The sequence below is a fragment of the Anas acuta genome, chromosome 2, assembly GCF_963932015.1.
Source record: "Anas acuta chromosome 2, bAnaAcu1.1, whole genome shotgun sequence".
In the NCBI taxonomy this organism is placed as follows: domain Eukaryota; kingdom Metazoa; phylum Chordata; class Aves; order Anseriformes; family Anatidae; genus Anas; species Anas acuta.
In genome coordinates, this window is record NC_088980.1 from 55443682 (window position 1) to 55467317 (window position 23636).

The 23636-nt window shown below is 35.8% G+C and overlaps 1 protein-coding gene across 1 annotated transcript in view; it reads right to left on the reverse strand.

Moving 5' to 3' along the window:
* CUL1 (cullin 1) overlaps positions 1-23636 on the reverse strand; it is a 50226-nt gene that overhangs the window by 19875 nt on the left and 6715 nt on the right. The window contains exons 2-7 of the mRNA XM_068674827.1: positions 16130-16420; positions 5185-5359; positions 4037-4204; positions 2955-3005; positions 1781-1871; positions 972-1135 (exon numbers count right to left, since the gene is read on the reverse strand). Coding sequence (XP_068530928.1) covers positions 972-1135; positions 1781-1871; positions 2955-3005; positions 4037-4204; positions 5185-5359; positions 16130-16269 — 789 coding nt within the window. The 5' untranslated portion in view covers positions 16270-16420. The remainder of the gene's footprint in view (positions 1-971; positions 1136-1780; positions 1872-2954; positions 3006-4036; positions 4205-5184; positions 5360-16129; positions 16421-23636) is intronic.

Sequence of the window (23636 nt, forward strand, 5' to 3'; positions counted from 1 at the left end):
ATTGACACCCATAACTCAGAAAATAAAAGAGATTGTTAGAGAATGAAAGTAGAGACAAATTGAAAGAGAAGTGTCAAAAATAATGAATTCAACATCAACAAATGTAAATATAGAAATGTCTGAGAACAACTGATGCCAGGCAACTCTCCCAATGCACTGAAAATGGGATTTGTTATGTTGTGTTATAATCATATGTTTCTTCTGTGGCAAAGAGCTGCACAAAGATATTACAACAAGAGACTGTTACATGTACCTGCACACTGCATATTCAAAAAGCTGTTTTTTAATTAAAGAAAAAAGATAAATTCAGAAAGCAATAAAATGTACTAAATATATATATACATACATTTTTCAAATTCACTAAGACTGACCCAATAACCAGGCAGGAAATACAATTTGTTTATCCAGGTTGCTCTTAATCACCCTGTTTGGGAGTGATTAAGAAACCAAACCAGAGTGACCAAGAAGAGACCAAGGATTCAAACCTTGCTTCTGTTTATCAGAATGACTACGTAGAGTTCACTAAACGAAAATATTCTGAAAGAACGAATGCTGATTAATGATCTACTTCCTCTGTGGAGGCCAACTTGCTCAGGAAGAGATTTCAGTAATGTGCTAACACACAAAGTTCCTGGTACAGGAATAACAAACTTGGAGAACTAAAGCAAAATGATTATTCTGGTTTCAAATCCTCAAGTCTAACAGAAACCTGTATTTATTTCAACTTCCTTTTCTGTTTTGCCAGTTAATAAGGTTTCAAATTTTTGTTTTACCTAACGGAAATCACTAAGGAGGCAAACTTCAGACCAGACAAATAAGTAAAACATAGAAGCATATCACCTTAGGGAAAAGAGATGAATTGTTTTGCTTCTGTAAAGTAATTGTCATTTAAGAAACTGGTAACAAAAGTCAAAAACATAGTATTACTTTACCTCTAACAAGAAAATAACCAAAGTCATTTAATAACCTACCTTCTTCATATACTCTGTGACTGGGTTCTGTTGCAAAAATTCAGTACTTTCTCGTGTATAAAATCTCTCTGTGTCAGCAAGAAACTGTGATTCAAATGATTCTTTATAGACTGTTAGTGTAGGTCCTTTTGCAAATGCATCATCTTCATTCAGTCCCAGCTCCACTACAAAAAAAAGAGCAAATATTACTAAAATTGTCTTTTATTAAATGGCCCATTGCAAGTAAACAGGTAGTCTCCTTCTAAGAGACATGAATATAATCAACTGGGACAGTATAAGCATCACTTTTTTTTTTTTTTTAAGTAGTATATATTTATAGCATTTAAAAACAGCACAAGGACATGAGAAACTCCACTCTCAAAATATAGTTAAAATCCCCCCTTCCGTATTTTCCCTCTTAAGAGTTACACATTATATGCATACTTAATTTTAGTTATGAAACTGGTCATTAATCTGCATGGCAAAATTCTCAACTTCATGCAAATGGGAAAAAAATAATCCCACTCAGCTCTGTAAACTGTTACACTTTCACCCTTCCGTTTTTTCTCTAAAACTGATTATATGCAAATAACATTATCATTTTTGCTTTCAAACTTTACAAATATTTTATTATTAACTGTAAATATGCATCCAGTGTCTCTACATACATGAAGTTAAACTTCGTATTACTGTACTTATTTTACTCTAAAATGATATTAACTGAACATCCAAGGAGAATAGACAGGAGTCTACTTCTGAGTCCTGATAGGGGATTATCACCACTATTTTTAAAAAAGAAAATAATTAAACCTTAAAGATATTTTATTTACCATAAGATTGTACAACTCCACTGATCAGCCTGGTATTGATAGTTTCACCATTTCTTTCCTTTTCAATCAGTTTCAACACAGCATTTGTTACCTTAGAAAACAAGGATTAAAAGCAAGTCAAATACAGAAAAAACTGCTGGTAGGTCCAGAAGGGTATTTAATCAGGAATGTATTCTGATGTTAAAAAGCAGTCAAGATCCTTGAGAACAAAATTTAAGGATACCTGAATATATAAAATTTCTACAGACATCACTGAGAGTATGCTACACCTGTAAATTCTACAGTACAATTACAGTACAATTAGTGGTGAGCTGTAAGAGGGTATGAATGTGCTTAGGCTTTTTTTTTGTTCCCTTTTATTTACTTCAAATGTTCGTTTTTTGTTCTTTTTTTAAAAATTCAAAAAGCACCTAAATCAAACTTCTGTTTGCTTTATACCTGAAATATAAGAGAACATCGCAATAAGAGTTAACTAACGACCTGTTCTTTAAAAGAAAGCTATTGTTCATGCTGATGGATAACATGGTATAACTACTGCACCTTTATACTGAAATATAACTAATGCTTTCATAATACAGCATATCTTTTCATCATAAAGTACTAATAAATAAGAGTGAAATATACACAAACACAGTATTTCATTGTGATAGACTCATCTTGTTTTATATTGTACTGATTCACAAATTTAAAATATATGGTTGACTTGAATCTCCCAGGCATCAGAGTAAGTTAAAAGATCCATAGTAACATGAGATCAAAATCTGGATCAAAATCTCAGATTTGTCACTATCTGTTCTCACAAAATCCTGACTTTCTCAAACATTAAGATATCAGTATGTACTCCTGCCTGTCCTGCAAACATTAGTTGTTACTTAATTTACGGCTAGCTTCATTAAAGAATGCCAAGGATCCTCTAAGCAAAGAAATAATGAAACAGTGTTGATATTAAAGTTCAACTACTAAAAATAAATAAATGAAATTGAGGCAAGGTTAATTCCCTCAAAATATTTTATCTTAACATCACAAAAAAGGAGCAGAAATCTGTTTTGTTTTCTGGGACTTTTTTATGCCCCTAGTTCTCCTTGGAGCAGTCATTAAGAATATATAAAATTAACTATCTAAAATAATGCTATAGTTACACAGTCTGTACACACACATATGTATATAAATATACCTGCTTATTTAATGGCCTGAATAAGCAGTCCCTCCAGGTCACCAAGGCAAGCTAGAGGAAGGGAGGTGAAAGATAGAGTTAAAGAAAAGTACTTGTACACACACAGAGTGTAATTCTTTAAGGAAAATTGATACACTAAGTAATCAGAACTTATTTTTACAATTATGTTCTGGCACACAAATTTCTCATGCAATAAAACTGTTTCACAGTAAAATTACCTTTTGCTTTATTGCTAGTCCTACTTAAGGTAGAGTTACCTAAGGTGTCCCCTTTTCTGACAGTGATCCACTGCCAGCTCTGAAAAACAACAAACCTCACATATTACTTTGACATTATACTGCTTTTTCTGTTAATGATTTTCAGGCTGGCACAATCCCTTAGACTAGTGAAAGGCAGAACAGGGAGCTAAGTAAGAATATCAACTGTTTTTCTACCCTACATAAAGTTATTTTAGTGAAGCAGTAAAACAACGCATCTTTCCTAATGCACCACCAGCACGGACAATACTTATCCATTATAAAAAAATATACTTTCAGCAGAAAATCTGCACCTTGGATAACCGTGTTCTTCTCTTGTCATATTTGAAAAAAAGTTTAAAAAAATCAAGATCACATATCAATCTTCCAGACTGATATTACAAACCAAATGTTGTCTGAATCTTGACAGTTTGAATGCTAAAAGATTTGTAGAGATACATTGAAGTTAACAGAAAAAGGCAATTCACTTCCTGGTCTTATATTTGAAACACTTGACTGAATTTAAAGTAGAAAGAGAAGGCTATGTAGATACATAAAGATAATAGTAAATATCAAGGGACAGCTCTTGTCAGATTGATACTGGTAGTTCCAATAGGTACCAGGTGGATTATACATCCTCAGGTTTAGACCCATCAAACTTTTACAACAGAGTGGTGTGAGGAATAAGGAAAGAGGTGCAATTTCTTTCAACAAATTCTATGATGCCCAGTTCAAAACTTCTGTAAACGTCCTACAAATAGCAAGTTTCAAGAAGTGATTTGTAGGATGAGAGTGCAAATAAGACAGGCGAAATGGACAAATCACTCACTTCAAAAGGCTACCTACCGAATATATTTCATATATTCCTTTACGACCTTCATCGCACTCACGACGAACCCAATGTCGATTGAGGTAGGCACATATCCCATTCAGTACTTTGCTTGAAAACCTATAATCTTCCCACTGTTGAGTATAGAATTTCAGCACACTCTCATCCATCAAATCTTCACCATCCTAAAAAAAAAACAAACAGAAGTTTACTTGTTTTACTACTACAATACTACTAAAAATTAGTAGTATTTTTAATAAAAAGTAGTATTTAAGGTAAAAAGACATAAGTGTATACAATAAATGTATGCCAAGAAATATATTTATAGGAAACATAGGGCTAATACTTTTACAATAAAAAAAGTAAAACCAAAACAATAATCAAACAAAAACCACTAAAATATTAAAAGGAAAGCATAGACAAAGACACTTTCCTCTGAAAGAGAGAGATGGTTCTATATTAGAAACAGACAGCTACACTGATGAGTGTGCTAGGGAGACGGACAAGTACTATGTAGAAATTCAGGTATCTTTCCAAATTGGACCAGTACACTTTGAATTGACATGGAAATAAAACAGGAATGCATTCTGGATAAAACCCTGAGACACCTTCATGCAGCCATGTAAATTAATTACAAGGTAGACTTCAAGACTAAGAATTGTTTTACTGTTGCTCAAAACTAAAATCCTAAAAATCAAAAGCATGGTTCCTTAATGCTTTTCCAAAAACAGATAGGAAAATTTTCTCTTACAATGTAGCCCATTGCTCTATTAGTAATATATCAATTATAATAAATTAAGGTCTACCATCAGGCATTTTCAACAATACAGACAACCATTTTTTCAGCACTACTAATATGCTGGTTAACAGGTTAGAAAGTCTGGCTATACTTGTTCAAGTTACAGGACAATTTAAGATGACATATAATGTTACTTTTATAACACACGCACACACACCCCTTTGGCAGGAAAAGTGGGAAAAAAAGCTTATGCCGAGGTAAAGCCTACAATACCTTCTAATGTTTAATGGAATGCTTGAGATGAAAGCAGATTTCAAGATCATCCAATTTACTTCCAACGACTGCACACAGTTTTGTTGGTACAAGTTTTTCCTCAAGCCAGCCCATATTACTATAAACACCAATTGATCTAACATTCCATCTTACCTTAAGAAGATTTGTCAAGTAGTTCTTCAGAAATTCTTTTAGGCGTTTGTACAACTCCAAACCCACAAACTGAGCACCTCCAGGTGTTTGGCCCTTTTTTGATTTAGAAGGAGGTACTCCAGCTCCACGTGCTTGATTAGACTGGTGTACACTAGTACAGTAGTTATAAACGTGACTGACAAGGAAGTTAAGGATGTATGTGTGAGCACAGGACATTAAGAATACAATAAAAAAAAATCAAGTCAATTTAAAGAAACTACTTTTATATTACTGTAAATGACTTCACCATATATTACATTAACTCACATAAAATCAAAACTAAGAAAAATAATTTTAAGCAGAACTGTCTGGAGCAGAAGTGTGCACTGTGGACTGCACTGCAAATACTGATATAAACATTAAATATACCTAACAAGACCACCAACAAAATGAAGTAATGGAATTCTCTGAGAAGGTTGTTTTTAAGGTTTGAATTGAATTTATCTGATTCATTATAATGGCTTTCTAAAAATACATAAGCTTTCATATGAACAGGAAGAAATTTCAACACTTTCCTCAACATAAAGAGAACTTTGTGATGAGATTCACCAAAACCCAATTTACAGCTAGAAGCGTAACTGAACTATCTGCTTGCAATATTTTTTCCTCTAATATCAGTACAACCTGGAAGACTTATTGTATCTGTTAGCATGATATTTCAAGAGACCATTCTGTTTTCTGGAAGAAAAAACAACAACGAAAACAAACATTCAAATACTCATAATTCTTCCAAAGTTGTAAGTGGAAGTCACATTGCTTGAAACACTTCATGTAAGAAAGCATCCTAAAAGAAACTGCACTCCACAAACAAAGAAAAAAGCTAGGTCAGTAACAATGAATGCAACTGGACATTGATGATGTAACAACAAAAGTTACTGTGATTACTCACTCAACAAACAATTTGTCAACAAGAAGAAAGGTACCGAGCAGTGATGCTTCTACTGATAGTCTAAGATCAGGCTTTTGAGTCACATATCTCGTTAGAGCAATGTTGTAGTAAGTGATCTAAAAGGTCTAATTAGGCTGTAACTTATGTTTTAACTAATGGGTCAAGCTTTAACCACTAGACAGGCTTTGCCCATGGTATGCCGCACATTAGGAAATCAGTATATTGCCGAGATTTGGCTTTTTCGTTCCCTTCTGAAAGACCAGCACAATAAAATGAAAGAAATGACTGTGATTAAATACCAAGGGCATTAGAAACACAATCCATTACAGTCATTTTAACAGACTTGCTGCTGGTATTTAAACAGTAAAGCTCAAGCAGAAAAACTTCTGAAAAATACTCAGTTACCTCCTTTGCAATTTAAGAAATATTTCACAAACAATCTTAAACTGGGTTTTCAGCTTCAGTGTACTCTACACCACAAGGAAAGAGACTTGTGTTTTGTTGTTGTTGTTTTTGATGAATTTCAAAGGAAAAGTCTATTTCAATCCTACATGTATACTCACATGCTTGCTTAGAAAGTCATCTTATTCCGCCCAAAACTATAATGCTCTTTGCCAAAAGTTAACCATTTTGGAAAATGTATATTATAACCTCAGTCGTTACCTGTTACCTCTTCTAGGTGCCAAGTAATGATAGCAAACAGTCTGAAACCTTTATTTGCGCTTAGTAACTGAAGCTTTATCAGCTTCCTAATCTCTTATCAGCCACTTATTACCTGAACGTTATCGATTTCTTTCAGCTCCTAGCTACTTGTTTGTTCAACTTTCCTGGCACTGTCACTACTTTTATCATTTAGACTTCGATTTCAGAATTCCCCATTTAAGTGAGCAATGTTATACAGTACAACAAATTTTCTCTGGGTACAAAACTTTTCCCTCCCACAAAGAAAAAAAGAAGCAGGGCTTATCTCACAGTTTAACTTTAAAATATTTAACCTAAGGTGCTCTGGATTGTGTATGTCCCTCCATAATGATGCAAGGAATTTAGAGTTTTGATTTATACTGAGCTTAGAGTTTTGCCTCCTCCTTCTCATAGCTCTCCTAACCCAAGTGGCTTTGATCAAGCCTAAAAATACAAGGAGCCCAGATGGTGAGTAATTCTTACATTTTTTGTGAATACAGCCTGATGATAATAATACTCTTTCTGCTCTTCTCCAACAATCATCCCAAGACATAAGCCTTTTTTCAGCCCTATACATTTTACTGTTAAATCCAGGACTTCCTGTAAAGTAAACGCTGAGAAAGATTTTGCAATCTTTTGTCCATTCCTTACAGTAATCATCTCAGAGATGAAGTAAAAACACACCAGGAGTAGCCACCTTTACTTGTAGTTCCAGCTTCAGTCTCACTAGCCAAAGTGTCCAAGATGGCACTTTCCAAATACTCTATTTTAGTTGTTCTGTGCAAGTCAAAATGAAGTCATAGTTTGCCTGTGCAGAAGGCAGTTTGTTAAGTGCAAACAACTCTTAGACATATTATGCATAAAAGAAAACTCTCTTAGGCTTTGTTTACAATCTGCATCTCCGTCTGGTAAAGCCAGCCACTGACAGAAAGACTGACATATGCAAAACAAAATCAGAGATGTGCTGCCTGCAGCAAAGTACACGCCAGTCCATCTGAGAATCACAAGAAGAAAGGTATAAAAATATTTCTTGGTTGCAGAAAGCAAAGTAATCCCCTTCAACTGCCTTGTACTTTGGAAGTCAAGTACATACCAAATGTCTATTACGAAACATTTCTGTGGATGTTTGCACAGTTCTGCATAGTGATTCATGTATTACGACAATCAGAGAAATTAATTTATCAATAGTTTACACTACAGCGAAGTTGCATTGCGCCCAAAGCTTCTGACTTCTAAACTTCAAGCTTGGTTCAGCAAGCAGACAAACCATCTTAAGGATTAGATGAATCTTTATGTCATCTTTATAGTGAAAGAGGAATTAGATTTATCTAAATTAAGGTTTGAGGTAGGAAACGAAAAGCAAGTTTGTAAATTTATTCAGTATTGTGTAAGTTGAGCTGAAAAATCTTTCAAAACTTTATTCTTCTCTAAAACGTGATTCAAGAAGCATCCAAAGACTAAAATTAATTTTACCATCTTTGTCTTCAATACAATTTATACTGCTTTTAAAACAACCTTTACTCAGTTTCTGAAGCCGAGCAGCTACCATTTCGTAATGAATTCATGGCTTTGTACAACATACCTACTGAAGGAAACAATCTTGACAAACAAAATGCACCTGGAAGGCTTAATATCCATCCTTGCCACCTACTTTTCTAGTAGGACAGGAGTTCATGCAGACAGTCAGTGTGGATTTGAGGAAGTGACTGCCATGACAACTAACCATTTTTCCTTTTCCCAGATCATATGCTGAGAGGTTCTAAATTTCTGTGTCAGCACAGGGGAAATGAAACAGTCTCTCAGTAGTACTGAATAAACTTTTTGAACAAGTACACCATGAAAACAGTAAGCTTGAGAGTGCTATGGTCACCTCTGAACTAACCCCTTCTCCAGAAAAGTACCAAAATACTTCATGAGGCATTTTTTCCTCAAGGAGCAAGTGCAGACAAAATATGAAAGACAAGTATCAATTTTGTAATTCAATACAACAGGAAAACACTCAGACTTTACACCAATGGATGTGAATTACTTAGTTTCATGAGTTTCTAATTTTAAACATATAAAGAAAGCTGTGCTTCTGAGGTAATAACTGATTCCCCTTTCAGTAGCACAGCTGGGTCCCCACAGTTCTCCCATATTGCTATGAAAATAGCATAGTTGGAGTACAGATATGTAAAAATAAAAGGAAGTGAAAGGGAAGCAGAAATAATGTAATTTAGCACAAAGCTACATTATTGATGGCAGAGAAATTACCACAAAGCTTTTACAACAAGAAGACAAATCCAAACTACCTTCTAACCAGAGTTTTTGTTATTGATTTCAGTCTCTTTATAATAAAGATAAAGCATAAATTTGCTATTTTACATATCTAAATCAGTAATTAACTCTATGCCAAATGCCATCACCCTAAGAACAGGTTGAAACACACAGGTTCAGATTAGTTATACTTAGGTATAATTAAGAAAAATGCAAATTTTTGACAACAGTAATGCAAGAACAACATATAGAAAGTTATTGAAAACATTAACAACAACAAAATGCTAGGAAAAGCTATGGTAATTTTGTATTCTTGTAAAACCACTTCCAATAAAACAGTACAGCTTACCATTTTCAATAGAGAACTGCTTTACGCATTTTCTTCAGACAGATTAAAGTCATTTCAATTCATGTGTCCAGATTACATTGGGTGAATTTCACAAAACCATCTCGTGCATAAATAAAAATTATGAGAGAAGTATACAGGTCTATATGACTTTAACAACCTCATCAAACAAACAGATTAATGACATTTTGCACAGGTTTTTGAAATGATGAGGCTGCCAAGATCAAACCACTTTTCAGAACAAGTGCTTTAAACCTGAAATTCATCTTTCTGAGGAGTAGCAATGAGAAGGAAAAAAAAAAAAACATACAAAAAAAAAAAAAATGACCAAAAAATAAAACCACAAGCCTTAATTCTTTTCAGGAAGGTATCAGCAAGAGCCCATTTTTAAGTCAATTCAGTTAGGAAAGGTTACAGATACTCCACAAAGCAGTTCAAAGAAAGGCCAAACAAAAAACACCCCGGCTCCAGCCCCACACATTCTCCATCTGAGTTTCAATACAATTTATTCTATGATCAATTACACATTTAAGTCTTTATATGACACACTACTGCTTTGTTAAGCTATTCCCATGTTAATCAAGGAAAGACTGAGGCAGTGAATGTAGGACCTATTACAGAATCAGCCATGCATGCTGCTATAAGAATCCATGCATAATGTAATTCATACATTTATGAAAGTCTGAGATCTGAGAAACTTCCAGCAAAAACCATCTAAAGACTAATAGACAACTTCTGGTTTTATGCCATGCAGATGGAAACAAGAAAAATTGCAAAGAAGTGCTGAGTTAAAAGGAAAACACAGATTTTCAAACTCAAATACATACACAAAGCGTACAGTCTTTATGTCAATGTGTAAGAACCACAATAATTGAGGTAAAGTTTAAAGTTCTGTGCATTAACAGAAGTTGATTCTGTACAGAATATTCTTTGTTACTACAAGCAAGTAGAACAGGACATGATCAGCATAGAGATGAAAATAAAGAAGGAACTGATCACACTAAAATAAATATATTCTGCACTTCAAAACCAAAGCAGCAATTGTTATAAGTATACACAAGACTGTACCATTATACCTACATCTCTGCATAACCACATGTACCCTTCAAAAAGTGTAAACAAAATCATTTACTTCTACCACAAGTGCATTTACTTCTACCTTCAATAAGCTACCAAATAAGCTCTTCTACCAATACTTCTACCAAATAAGCTCTAACTCACACACAAGAAATGCTAAGAAATATCATATTGAATGTAAACAGGATTACTACTAGAGCACAGTGGAGGCTCCTTTGATGTATACAGAGTGACCTCAATTTGCCGTTAACGTGAACGGATAGCTTAGAATCTCAAAAGAAAGCGGAACTGTTTCTGAGGTTTAAAGACTGCATACTCTAGCATCCCAGTATATTCTTCTGTACAGAAAGAATAAGGGACATTAAGAAGAAAAAAAACACAAGATGTTGTACTGCCCAGTAACAGCAGATTCATGGGATCAGTAAATGAAAGATTCTTACAGTTTTTAAGTACTTCTGCTTATTAAAAGTCTTAACTAAAGAATCTTACAAGAATTTTAGTAAAATTTCAGTAAATGCCATTAGGACAAGGTCTGCAAAAGAAGCAATAACTTCATGATTCTCCTTGGGGAAAATGTTCTACTGGTGCTGAATCTATCCACAGGCAAACACATGTTTCATGGATATATATATTTTATTTTATGAACAGGGAGATTATCCTGAGTCATCTGGCGTTTTTAGAATGTAAATATACTACAATGTATATAATAATGTTTTTCCCTTATTGCATGCTAAAATCTGAGACAAAACCACGATAACCTTTTCTGATGTACAATTACATGATGCAATGGATAATCAAAAACTACCACTTCATTAAAGCAAGTTTAAAAAGTTGAATCACAGTAAGCAAATTTAGAAACAAGGGACAAGTGTTCATAAAATGATGAAATTAGACAGAAAAGCCTAACCTTTATTTATCCTTACTTTAAAATACTTAATATAACTATTTTCAAAAATTATTGCCAAGTTGTTAATAAAGGGACAATAATATAATAAAGTTGATTTGGACACTGCAGACGCACTTTTCAGTAAAACAATCAAACCTTCCATAGTACTTGTCCAATTACCAATTAAAACATTTTAAGCTCTCTCTCTACTTCACGTAGACTGAGATCTTATTCACAGTAAATTAATGATGCCTAGAATCCTTAAACAGTTCTTCTCCCCAGCTGAACATATTCCTTAAACATTACAACTGAACAAAACGGTTCCTCTGTTCAACAGGTACAAAATAATTGCACTGCCTAAAAAAGAATCTATAAACGCTTCCCAGATTATGTTTTGTAAAGTAAGACAGTAAGAGCATCAGTTTAAGAGAAAAAAAAAATCTTGAGTTTTCAAATAAGTACACAGGTATGAAATAACGGTGAACCACTGAGCTTTCCATTCATCAATCATACCTGTAAATTGAAAACTTCTTTAGGAAGAGTAACTTCAATAAGTTATTCAGCTTTCTGTGAAAATTCATGCTAGTTCAATATAGTGCAGTAAAGTTTTCTGATGGTCTAATACCTGGTCTGAGTATCTGTTTAGGATATATAAAAGAGGGTAAGTTACAAAATCCTGTCATTCCCTCCACTGCAGAATTTAAATCTGAATGTGTGGAAATCCCAATTCATCTGAGGAAAATAAATCACAGACTTATCGAATAATTAGTTTAAAAAACTGTCAACACCTTCTGTAAAAAAAAAATAGTAAAATGGAAGATGTACAAATATTTTACCATTGCCAGATGGGTGTTGGCAAGAGGTAGCCATGAAGATAAGTGACTTATTCAACTTGTTCTTATTTGTATACTCTTATTTGTTATAAGAGTCATTCTAGTAAGTAAACAAAGTAATAGGTGTTCCATCAAGAATTCAGAAGCTCACGACTTGGTTTGCAAGGATGGTGCTTTCTTGGACAGACCCACTGCCAGTTGCATCAAAAATAGATCAAATGACATGGAGCAATACTCTGCATACATTGGTAATACTATCCCTGACTTATTGCAACAAGTGGGGTTCCTCTTTCGTTGTTTTTGTTTCAGAACGGTGGCTTGAGCTCATTTTCCCTTTGTATAAGGGAAACAGAACAACTTATCAGTAAACTACCCTCTCATGTGTAGTGACATTAAAATTTTCATGTGCAGTGATATCAAAATTTGCTGCTTTTCTCCACTGTTCCACAAACTTCATCACTGTTACAGAACTGACTTTTACAACCTAGTCCTTTTCCCAACAGCCTCCAAACTAATTACCACTAAAGGAAAAAAAAGGAGGGAAAACAACAAGTACCATTCTAAAATAATTTTGTTTCTGTAAGGAAGTTCTCAACAGGAAACAAAGAACATATATCAGAAAGTAATTACAGTACAATCCATCATAACTGTGCAAAGAGCGGTAAATAAAAATATCACACCTTCTCTAAAGGACTGCTCTGCTAGTTAGGTGCTTTGACATAGCTGGTAGGACAAAAATGATTCAGAAGAGTATGTACTGCACTAAAAAAAACAAAACACATTTGGTAATGGTCTCATTTGACAAAAAAAAAAAAAAAAAAGCACATCCTGAAATAAGAAGCACAAAGGAATCTAAAAGATAGGGATTGAAGTCTTTAGAACTACCATTCAGAAACAAGATTTCTTGGTTCACCTCTTCAGTATTCTGCGATCTAGAAAACACCCAGAATAATCAACCTTTTAATTCTCCTGCTAGAAGAAAGCATATAAAAACTTAAATACCAGCTCTGACCTATACTCAGAGATTGAATCCACTGTCTCACAAAAGGACTCTCTGGATAAAGAGAATGAGTAGAGATAGGATGGAAAGTCCAAACTGTCTGAACTGCTTAATTCTTCCTCTACTTTCTAAAATTCATTTTAACAAAGCACAACAAGAACTTCCACATCTCCAATCAATGCTGGCTAAAAGTTCAATACCAGATACAGAAGCAAAGGCAGCTGCACACAACAAAAAAGGATGAGGAAATGACTGAACTGTCCACTCCACAAGATTTCCAAACTGGTGTCACATTCAGCCTTCTCAGCAGTAAGGCTGATTTTCAGACCTTACACTCAGCTGAAACTCATCTGTTTTGCTTTCCAAACCCAGCTATTCAGAGCCTCTTGAAAAGTCTGTCAATCTACTAGACTCATTGTATGTGATGACTGATCAAATGTTTCCAATACTGCATCTAAAAGGGGATAAATCATCTTTCAAGCACAACTTTTGAATATTTGCACTTGATATAGGATGTAAAGTGCATTATCATCTTGATAATTGATTCAGAACTCCTAGCCTAACCAGCGTCAAATATTCTGAGGTACCAGACTATTAAATTAACCCACAAATAAATATAAAAGTCAACTACCTAAATTATTCACCAAATGAATTCACTTATGGAAGAAACACAATCCATCTAAATTTCAGGCTCAACAAATCACTTGAAGCAGCAAGAAGCAAATGAGTAGTTAATATACAAGATAGCCCTTTCACAGCTTCATCCAATGAGTATTTGAGAACATCTGATGGAGAGGGGAAAAAAAGTAGATGCTTCAAGAGTACTATTACACCAGGTATTTAGTCTTCAGCTGAACTGCTTGATAGAACACACACAGGAATATGTTAAAGACTCAGAAGAAAAAAAAATCCCTCAGAGGTTCTAGTACATGTCAGATTTCTTGCAAACATTGAACTTCTGCAGATTTGTTTTGTTCAGTAAAGAACAACACTGGATCTAGCAACACAAGGCTTCAGTCATCTCAAGTCTCGGGAAGAGTTCTGACCCTAAACCAAATGTTATTTCATCTTCCTGCCTTTAACAAAAAAATCTAGACAAAATTGAGAGACTCCTCAGGGCGTTTTTTCTTCTTTGGAGCATGGATTCTGTAAGCATACACACCTGTTAGATTACACACCTGCTCTGAGATTATACATGCAGAAAACAAACTTTTCTGTCTCCTTAGATAGTCCAGAGAACCACAGGACTAATTGACTTATATTGCCTTGCATTATTTTTTTTTAAAAGTTGTCTCTTCACATAAGTTCACAAAAATAGACTAAAATTCGAGGCACAATTCCAAATAAGTGCCAATAACAATTTTAAGATTAATTTATGTATCAGAATAATAACTTTTATTAAAAATCTCCAAAAATTAAGAAAACTATCAGAATTACTTCAAGTAAGGAAATGCATACAACCATTCAATTTCTTTTGTCATATATCTACACACTTTGCTTTACCACAACCTTCTTAAACAGTACTTAACTCTACTGGGCAGTAGAAGGTTCTTAGAGTGAATACTGACCAACAGATGCAAAACAGAACAGGTGAGAGATTTCACCTTACTGTGGTTCTTTGTCATATCCAACTGCATGTCACTTTTTACACAAGGCACAAAAGCAGGATTTATCGCTTTCCAAACAACATCCTGAAGTTAAGCACTGAATATGTAATACAGGAAGAGGCACAAGCCTCTTTAAAAGCCAGTGATCGAAGATCACAGAATCATGGAATGGTTTGGATTGGAAGGCGGCCTTTCAGACCATCTAAGTCCAACCCTCTGCCATGGGCAGGGATGCCCCCACCAGACCAGGCTGCCCAAGGCCCCATCCAGCCTGGCCTCAAACACTTACAGGGATGGGGCATCCACAGCTTCTCTGGGCAACCCGTGCCAGTGCCTCACCACCCTCAGAGTAGAGTTTCTTCCTTATATCTAATCTAAATCTATCCTCTTTTAGCTTAAAGACATTATTTCTTGTCCTATCATTACATTCCATAACAATGAATCCCTCTCCAGATTTCCTGTAGGCCCCGTTCAGGTACTAGAAATCCACAATAAGGTCTCCCCAGAGCCTTCTCTTCTCCAGGCTGAACAACCCCAACTCCCTCAGCCGGTCTTCATAGAAGAGGTGCTCCAGCCCTTTGACCACCTTCATCTGGACTCGCTTTAATACAACCATGTCCTTCTTGTGCTGGGGGCCCCAGAGCTGAACACGGTGCTCCAGATGGAAGGTCTCACAAGAGCAGAGTAGAGGTTGGGAGTTACCTTCAACTACTTGACCTCAATCCTGACACACTACCTGACAGAAACAAGCTTCCTGAAGCTTTCCAAAGTAGTAGTTTGCTACACATACAAGGATGAACACAGCAACAATCTCCAGAATAGGAGATGCTGGAAAACTTCAATAGCTCTTGGATGTGAATTAGCAATTCAAGAGAAATCCATTGTGTGCATCCTCACACCAGCTAGAAAAATCATAAAAACAACTCAGCTTAAAGAACTATTTTAAAGTTCACAAGAGAAAATTTTTCAAGGTAACTGGACATTACAAGTAAGACCCCCCCCCCCAAAAAATGCCAAAATCTAACATATAAAGGAAAAAAAGATAATAAAAATGTAAATATCTGCTCTATCAAATAATCATAATAACACCTGAAATTCATAAGTATACATAATTAAGAGTTTTCCAGAACAATAAGTCTTTCTGCTTACTTGCAAGAAAGAATAAATAGAAAAGGCTGATCATTAAACAGAAAAGGCTGATATATTCTTAAACATCACTAAATCAACTACTTACGAAGCAATTTTAAATTTAAAAATGTAAAAAAAAAAATATTTTTCATCTACCAACAATGAAAGAATGAAAGTACTAATTGGCTTAGATGCTAGGATACGTGTAGAGTTCCATGTATCTGGATTTTGCCATACTTTGTCTGGTGTAAACCTGTTGAATTCCAGCTCTTAGGTCATCCCATATCTGGTCAAGACCAATTTGTTTAAGTCCATGTGGGTTCTGACTCCTATTAGATGACATTTTGTATTTCCTGCGAAGTCTTCCAGTGCAGCAGCCTGAGATCTCGTTATTCCTCCATCAGAGTCACAAGCAAAGCAACATTATAAATTCAGTTGCATTAACTCTAAGATATTCTTTATATGCAAACAGCAAGGCTTCCCAGGAAGAAAATCTGCAAAAGGAAAAAAAAGATGCATATATTACAAAACAGTCCAATCAAATTAATTAGTATTAGAGTAAAAAATGTAAAATTAGTGATCTCTTTGGTACATTTTCATTTACACGAGATACCCATGATCCAGAACCAGAAGAATTTAATTTTGCAATTCAGCAATTCACTACAACATGCAACTGTTAGTATCCAGATCTGTACAAAGCTTATAGGTACCTCTGTCAGCACAGTTGACAATAAAAACCTAACACTAATAAAAAATGTAACAGAAATAATTGTTCCAAGAAGCAGACACTATCCTGCCATTAAGTGTTTCCTCCCTCCACTATTTGAGACCAACTTATGGTTCTGTGATAACTCATGGTTTAACAACACCATGATACATATCCAAGATAACCACAAGGTATCTAATACCATTATTTTTCTTTTATCACTAAACTCTTCTAGACTCGAGATTCTATCACAGATAATCTGAAAGTCCAAGGTATTTTGGGAGCAGAGAATTTTGTATTTGGTAGATACATGCTTACATTAATTTCTGTGTTAAGTAAAACAACATCACTTCCTTGAATGTCATGGTATGACCAAGAAAACATGCAGTCAATAATGGTCAGAAGAAAGAACAACTAATTGAATGCACAGAATAAAGATCCATTTTTACAAGTCTTTTGAATTTATTTGCAATTTTAATATGGCTCATCCTCTGTAGCAACCAAATTAAGAAGATTTCCTAGAGTGACAGAGGAGGTAACATGATTAAAAAATAATCCACAATAATCAAGTTGTAATAAATCAGGATCAACTTACCCTAGAGTGCATTCACTGAAATGTTGTAATACCCAAAACACAGTAAAACACATCATTACTCTTTGCACTGCTTCTACAGAAAAAAAAAGAATACAGCCCTATGATAAACCTGTCCTGTAATGGAGTCTGCTGGCAAAGGGCCATGTGAATCCTTCTGTAAATTCAAGGATAGTATGTGCCAAGACCTGATAAATCCTGTTATTTGTTTTTGACCTCTGAGCAGTGGAAGATGAAGATATACTTCCAGGATCCAAAATACATCATAGGTACTTCATCACAGCCACTTCTAGACTTTGTATGTTGCACTCCAAATTCCACAGTTTAAGATTAAAGATAATATCACACCTTACCCGTCTGCTCCCCCTGCAAATTATTGGGAAAGGGGAACACACAACATTCATTTTTTTCAGTCAGCAAATCAGTCCTTACCCAAATAACACGTAAGTTAACATTCCTCATAGTCATTTACTATCCATCACCCACAAGTATTTAAATCTCAAATTCTAAGTAAAAAACAATTATTTAGATTATGTAAATCTGCAAAATGAGACAGTACTTGCTGCAATCAGAGAAACTGCTTCTGTAGCTATTTTTTCTTTTAACATGAGCAACAATTACTTGGAAGATTAGGAGAGAAAAATGAGAATACAATCAATATATGTATCTTATAAAATGTATATTTAAACTTTAACTTTGCTGTTCTGTGCTTCTACAGTTACAGCAAACTGATTGTTAGAGGCATGTGAATCACCATGCTGTACTGGAAAACAGATCACACCTTATTCGTATTTCATTTCTGGAAAACAAACTTGCCACGAAACTAAAAGTGATGGAATTTCCACAACTTAGCAATGAACACCAGGAAGAACAAAGGTCCACAAGCGGCTGCTCGCTTCTTACTGCAGGAGAATGGCCATGGTCTGAAGTGCATGTAACACACCCACAACCTTGGACTATGACCCTAAGTCAGCACTGCAATACGAATCAACAAAATTAACTTTCTCTCTTGAATCCAAGAGAAAATAAACTATTTGGTTCCTTACTATTTCAACTCTCCATGCAAGCAAGAGAGGACATAGTTACCAGCCTACCAACTCTCCTTCTCTATCAGGATCTGTAAAACGTAACTGACCCTGATGCTTTTACTAATCTGTAAAAAGCAAGCAGCCCAGAATTAAAACATATTTTAGTAAAAATATTTTGGTGTAACTAATACAGAACACTTCACTCATGTATAAAAGTTCACAAGAAAAGACCAACCCTTTATTAGGTCAAAGAAAATACAGTAACTGTTATTATAATTCACGACTGGGACAAGGTCCCTTCCCAGACAAGGCGCAGAGAGAAGCAACACCCAGGGTTCTTGCTCTGGTGTCTCTCTAGGTGCCAGTAAGGGTACATCACCATTCCACGCAAGCCTGTTGTAACCAGTGGCCTAACAGATGCAGTTATGTATGTATGACAGAAATATGTAACTTCTCTAATGAAGCACCTCCTCGTCTTGTTACATACCCTGGTGTATCTACAAATGCTGCCTTCTTCCATAATCTTTTAAAAATCAATGCGTTCCTCATTCACAATGTACTGATTTTCCCTAGTGTCCCCCTCAAATAACCTCTGTGAGCAAGTGAAGATGCAACCATTAGCAAAAAATGTCACGAAGAAAGAACTTAGTTTTGATTTCCATTTTATTTTCTCATCCAGTCCACTACATATAAATACATTTTCTTCAGAAACAGTAATTCCTACTGTATGTGACATTACATCACCACCCTTCGGCTATCTTTCAATTTGAATTTTACAATTAGAGGCGTAACTACAGATTGTTAGCATCATATCACTAACTTCCTATGGAATGTTATCCCATCACTAACTGCATAGATTCAAAACATTTACTTCTTCTAGTTACTAGTTAACACAGTTGGTAAATAACACAACAGATGAATGATGATCCAAACTACTTTTTTTTTCAGATTTATTCATGCGCATAAAAATGGAAAGGGAATTATTAATATATTACATAACAGAAGTTTCACTGAATAAGAATAGTGACAAAACCATATTTGTAAAAGCAGATGTTTGCACTTACTTGTTCAACTAAGATGGTGTTCCATGTATAGAGAGAAAGGGAAAACGAGGCTTTGTTGCATAGCAGTTATTATTATACACAAGCACCCAGGGAAAATATGAAGTTCTATTTCACTGCTACGGATAAGTGTAATTTTCAAAATTATTTTTGTGATTCATGCACACAAAACCTCACGAAGTCTGGTCCACACTAATTACACTGTGTCTCACTACCCATGGTCCTTATCACTACATTTACAAGGGAGAATAAAGAGAAGGGACAATAAGACATCTATAGCACTTCTGCAACAGCTCTCATTAGCTAAAGAGGCTTCAGCTTTTAGAACTTACATAACAGACACCATGCACGCCGCCTGCTATCATACAATACTCTTTCAGCATTGTACAAAAACAACAACAAAAATTCATTGCTGCAATCCTCACTGCTTTGGGGGATAGAAAACAAAGTAATAAATGCAGAGACTATAACAAAGAACAAGAGTTTAGCCATTTCCCAGAGCTCAGTCTATGTGCAGCCTCCAAAAGCAAGGTGCCCTCCCAAGAGCCAAACATGACTACAGATGAATTGAAAGCTCAAAGCTTTTCGTCAGTAAGATTTCTGACCTTTGGAAGTGATGTTAGCAGGAGTGTGTACAAGCCAAACTTGAACTGACTGTCACTGTACCTACCTTCTCGCTCAACCACAAAGCAAATGTTCTGTTGATGACCAGTCCAAAGACAGGACCACTGCCCAAGTTACACCACCTGCTCAGTAGCTCTGGACCAGTGAATACAGATTGCATTATGTCTCCAGGACCAGTGATAATTACATAAAAAAATTACTTCTGCAGTTTCCAGCTGATACAGACAACTTTATGCAGCAGTATGACAGTTTTCAACAGCCCACTTTTTAACCCTGCTTTCGAGCAATACAATTGAAACAGAACTGTCAAAGAACCTAGTCATTTCTGCCTATGCCAACATCAAAAAGAAGTAATATTTCTCCCCAACCTTTAGAACAATGCCCTCAAAGGACAGAAGGAAACACTATTCTCCTCTTCTGTTACTGGGGTACTAGAGGAAGAACACACCTCATATACAAGGCATGAGATCTCACTTACAAATGGCATCATTCATTTTTGCTGACCTAAGAAGCTTTCTTTTAGCTACCCCATATAAGGAAAACAATGCTTATCTTGAATTAGGTCTATACAAAGAAAGCAGGGTTAATTTTCAGAGATTATCTTAAAAAAACAAACAACAACAACAACACAATAAAAGACACCTGACTACAGCATCTCAAGCTATATGCTGGAGTTGATACCTTATTTTGATGTCTGAATACAATATAGCTTTCTTCTTCACAGCTATACAGCCTATGCTCCACCCACTGTCCTCTCATAACCACGCATTGCTAAACTACAGATTTAAAAGATAGTTTACTTCAATAACAGTAAAAACAAGCACAGATAGAATTCAAAGTTGATAGCTTCTTGACTCAGTAAGAATTTACAAAGAAAAAAAAAAAGAAAAAGCTGGCAGACCCGTAAATACACAGCACCTAAACTCAGTCACATCTAAGTAATCCTTCATCCATTTCTAAGTCAACCCTTGTCTGATTCCAGTAATAAGCTACGGTGAAACAAATGCCATTAAAGTCATCGTAGAAAATCCTGGTTGGAAGGGACCCACAAGGATCATCAAGTCCAACTCCTGGGTCCCCAGAGGACCACCCAAATATCATACCGCATGTCTGAGATCGCTGGACAAACACTTCTTGAACTCCAACAGACCCGGTGCCATGAACGCTTCCCTGGGGAGCCTGTCCCAGTGCCCGAGCACCCTCTGGGTGCAGTACCTTTCCCTAGCCCCCAGCCTGACCCTCCCCTGTCCCAGCTCCATGCCATTCCCTCGGGTCCTGTCGCTGTCCCCAGAGAGCAGAGCTCAGCGCCTGCCCCTCCGCTCCCCTCATGAGGGAGCTGCAGGCCGCCATGAGGCCTCCCCTCAGCCTGCTCTGCTCGGGGCTGAGCAAACCAAGGGACCTCAGCCACTCCTCATATATATTGCCCTCCAGTCCCTTCACCATCTTCGTTGCCCTCCTTTGGACACTCTCTAACAGCTTTATGCCTTTCTCATACTGTGGCACTCAAAACTGCACACAGTACTCAAGGTGTGGCCACACCAGCGCAGAGTGGAGGGGGAAACCACTCTAATAACTTATTCTAAAAGTTCAAAGACTTCAACGTTATTGAGGTTTCCAAAATTTTCAAACATATACTGAAGTCAAAGCTTTCCCCCCATACACCTCAAATTCATTTTCTAAAGATGAAAGAAATTTTGCAAGTAATAAAAATACATCAAAAGTTCATTTGGACACTAACTACAGTTTGTTATCTTTGGTAAAAAATGGTGCAGTGACCACATTCACTTAAATAACCACTAAAAGCAACAGAACAGCCCTCTGTGCTCAAAGGATAAAGCATAATAAACATTTAATCTTTGGCTTCAAAAGACAAGAAAAAGTAGTAAGTTTAATACAGCCACACACGTACAAATGCAAGGTGAAATTCCTCTTGCCATACACTTTCATCCCCATTTTTCCAGCTCAATTTCTGTCTTATCTTACCCTGCTCTCCTGTTGCCCTCTTTCATTTCAGCTTGTCTGATCCAGAATTTCAAAAGATGTTTCTTGAAAACAACAGCAGCAACTCTCAAGAAGGTTCCCAACCAGTTCTGCTCTCCTCCACACTGAGCTGAGGCAACTATTTAAGTTATTTACCTGGGATATGCAATACAGCTGAACAACATACAAAGTATTTTCAAAAGACACAGTCAGAAGGACATTAAACACTACCTTTATTCTAACATGGTAGTTATTTGCTTGCTCTTGTACTTATTTTAAAAATGAGTTAAGATATTGCACGCTGGTTTAACGCCAGCTACAATAAACTTGAAATCACAATAACTGAAGCGACCCTGAAGTATTACCACATCAAACTACTTGGCAAGATTTCGCCTTACAATGCATGCCTATCGCTTTACACCAAGGCTAAACTTACCAAAAAAACAAACCAAGCCTCTCTCATAACCAAAGCTGTCAATTTATTATTCTTATATCCCTCTTACCAAACATGGGCAGTTCCACATATAGGATGTTGCAAAATCCTACAAAGCGGTCTTAGGGCTCCTTTTGAAGTCACGTAAGCACAAACTCCTTGGAAAGACATGAAAACGCAAAGCACAGAGCCGAGAACAATATACAGATTAACTAGAGGTAAAGGGAGGTTAAGACAGAAACTCCATTGTGAAACAGACACAAGCATTGGCTTGTGGGGAGGTAGGACAGAGACTTAAAAAATTCTCTTCACTTTCACCTTTTACTTCTGTCTTTAACAGTTATATAAACTGTTTCTTGGACTTTTTTTTTCAAGTTAAACATCTCTCAAACCCTAAAGGACATGGCCTCCACTCTGGCACATATTAATATTTGATGTGGTGGGAACAGGAAGGAGAAATAATTCTATTTTGTCTCTATGATCACTTGCACTCACAATTTATGATTTCAAAGACATTTTCTAAAACCATGTGCCTCCAAATGAATTATTTCGTGTTTACCTGACTTCAGTGGAGGTTACCATTATGAGCTCAAAACTATAACATAACAGCTTAATTGAACCATGGTCCTGCATACAACATTTCATGATATTGACATTTCTGTCCAGAAGTATTTTGTGTCACTAAAATAGGCAGGTGGTTTACATGTGTAAAATAACCCAATCCCTACAGCAAGGCTAGGAACAAGTATGGTGTCCTTAGCACTTCACACACACTACATGTGTGCAATTATTCAAAATCTGAAGAATCTGTCTACAGCAGACATTTCCCCTGTGTCTCAACAAGATCAATCCACAACGATTGGAAAAAAAAAAAAAAAAGAAAAAGTTACAGGTTATTCCAAAAATCACATCAATACCAGAAGAGAAACATTAGAATATTCTAACACACACGCCTTGACGGACAACATGGATCAAATTACATTTCTTGAATCGGTTTGGAAGATGCAATAAAGGGAAACAAGGGTGGAGAAATCAAAAAACCACAATCCTAGATACTCAACATGCCTAGCAGAAGACAGAATAAGGCACCTTGTTCTTCTTACAAAGAAAAATCAGCAGTGGGAAGTCGTATTGAATTCAGTTTAGCAAGAACAAGAACAGAAGACTTTGGAAACTCTGAATTACCTTGGGCCAGCCTAGAGACCTCAATGACCTTGTACAGCTAATTCTTACATGAACTGATTTCCTGAGAGCTCTTACTTGCCATCAAAACTTTACCTGAAACC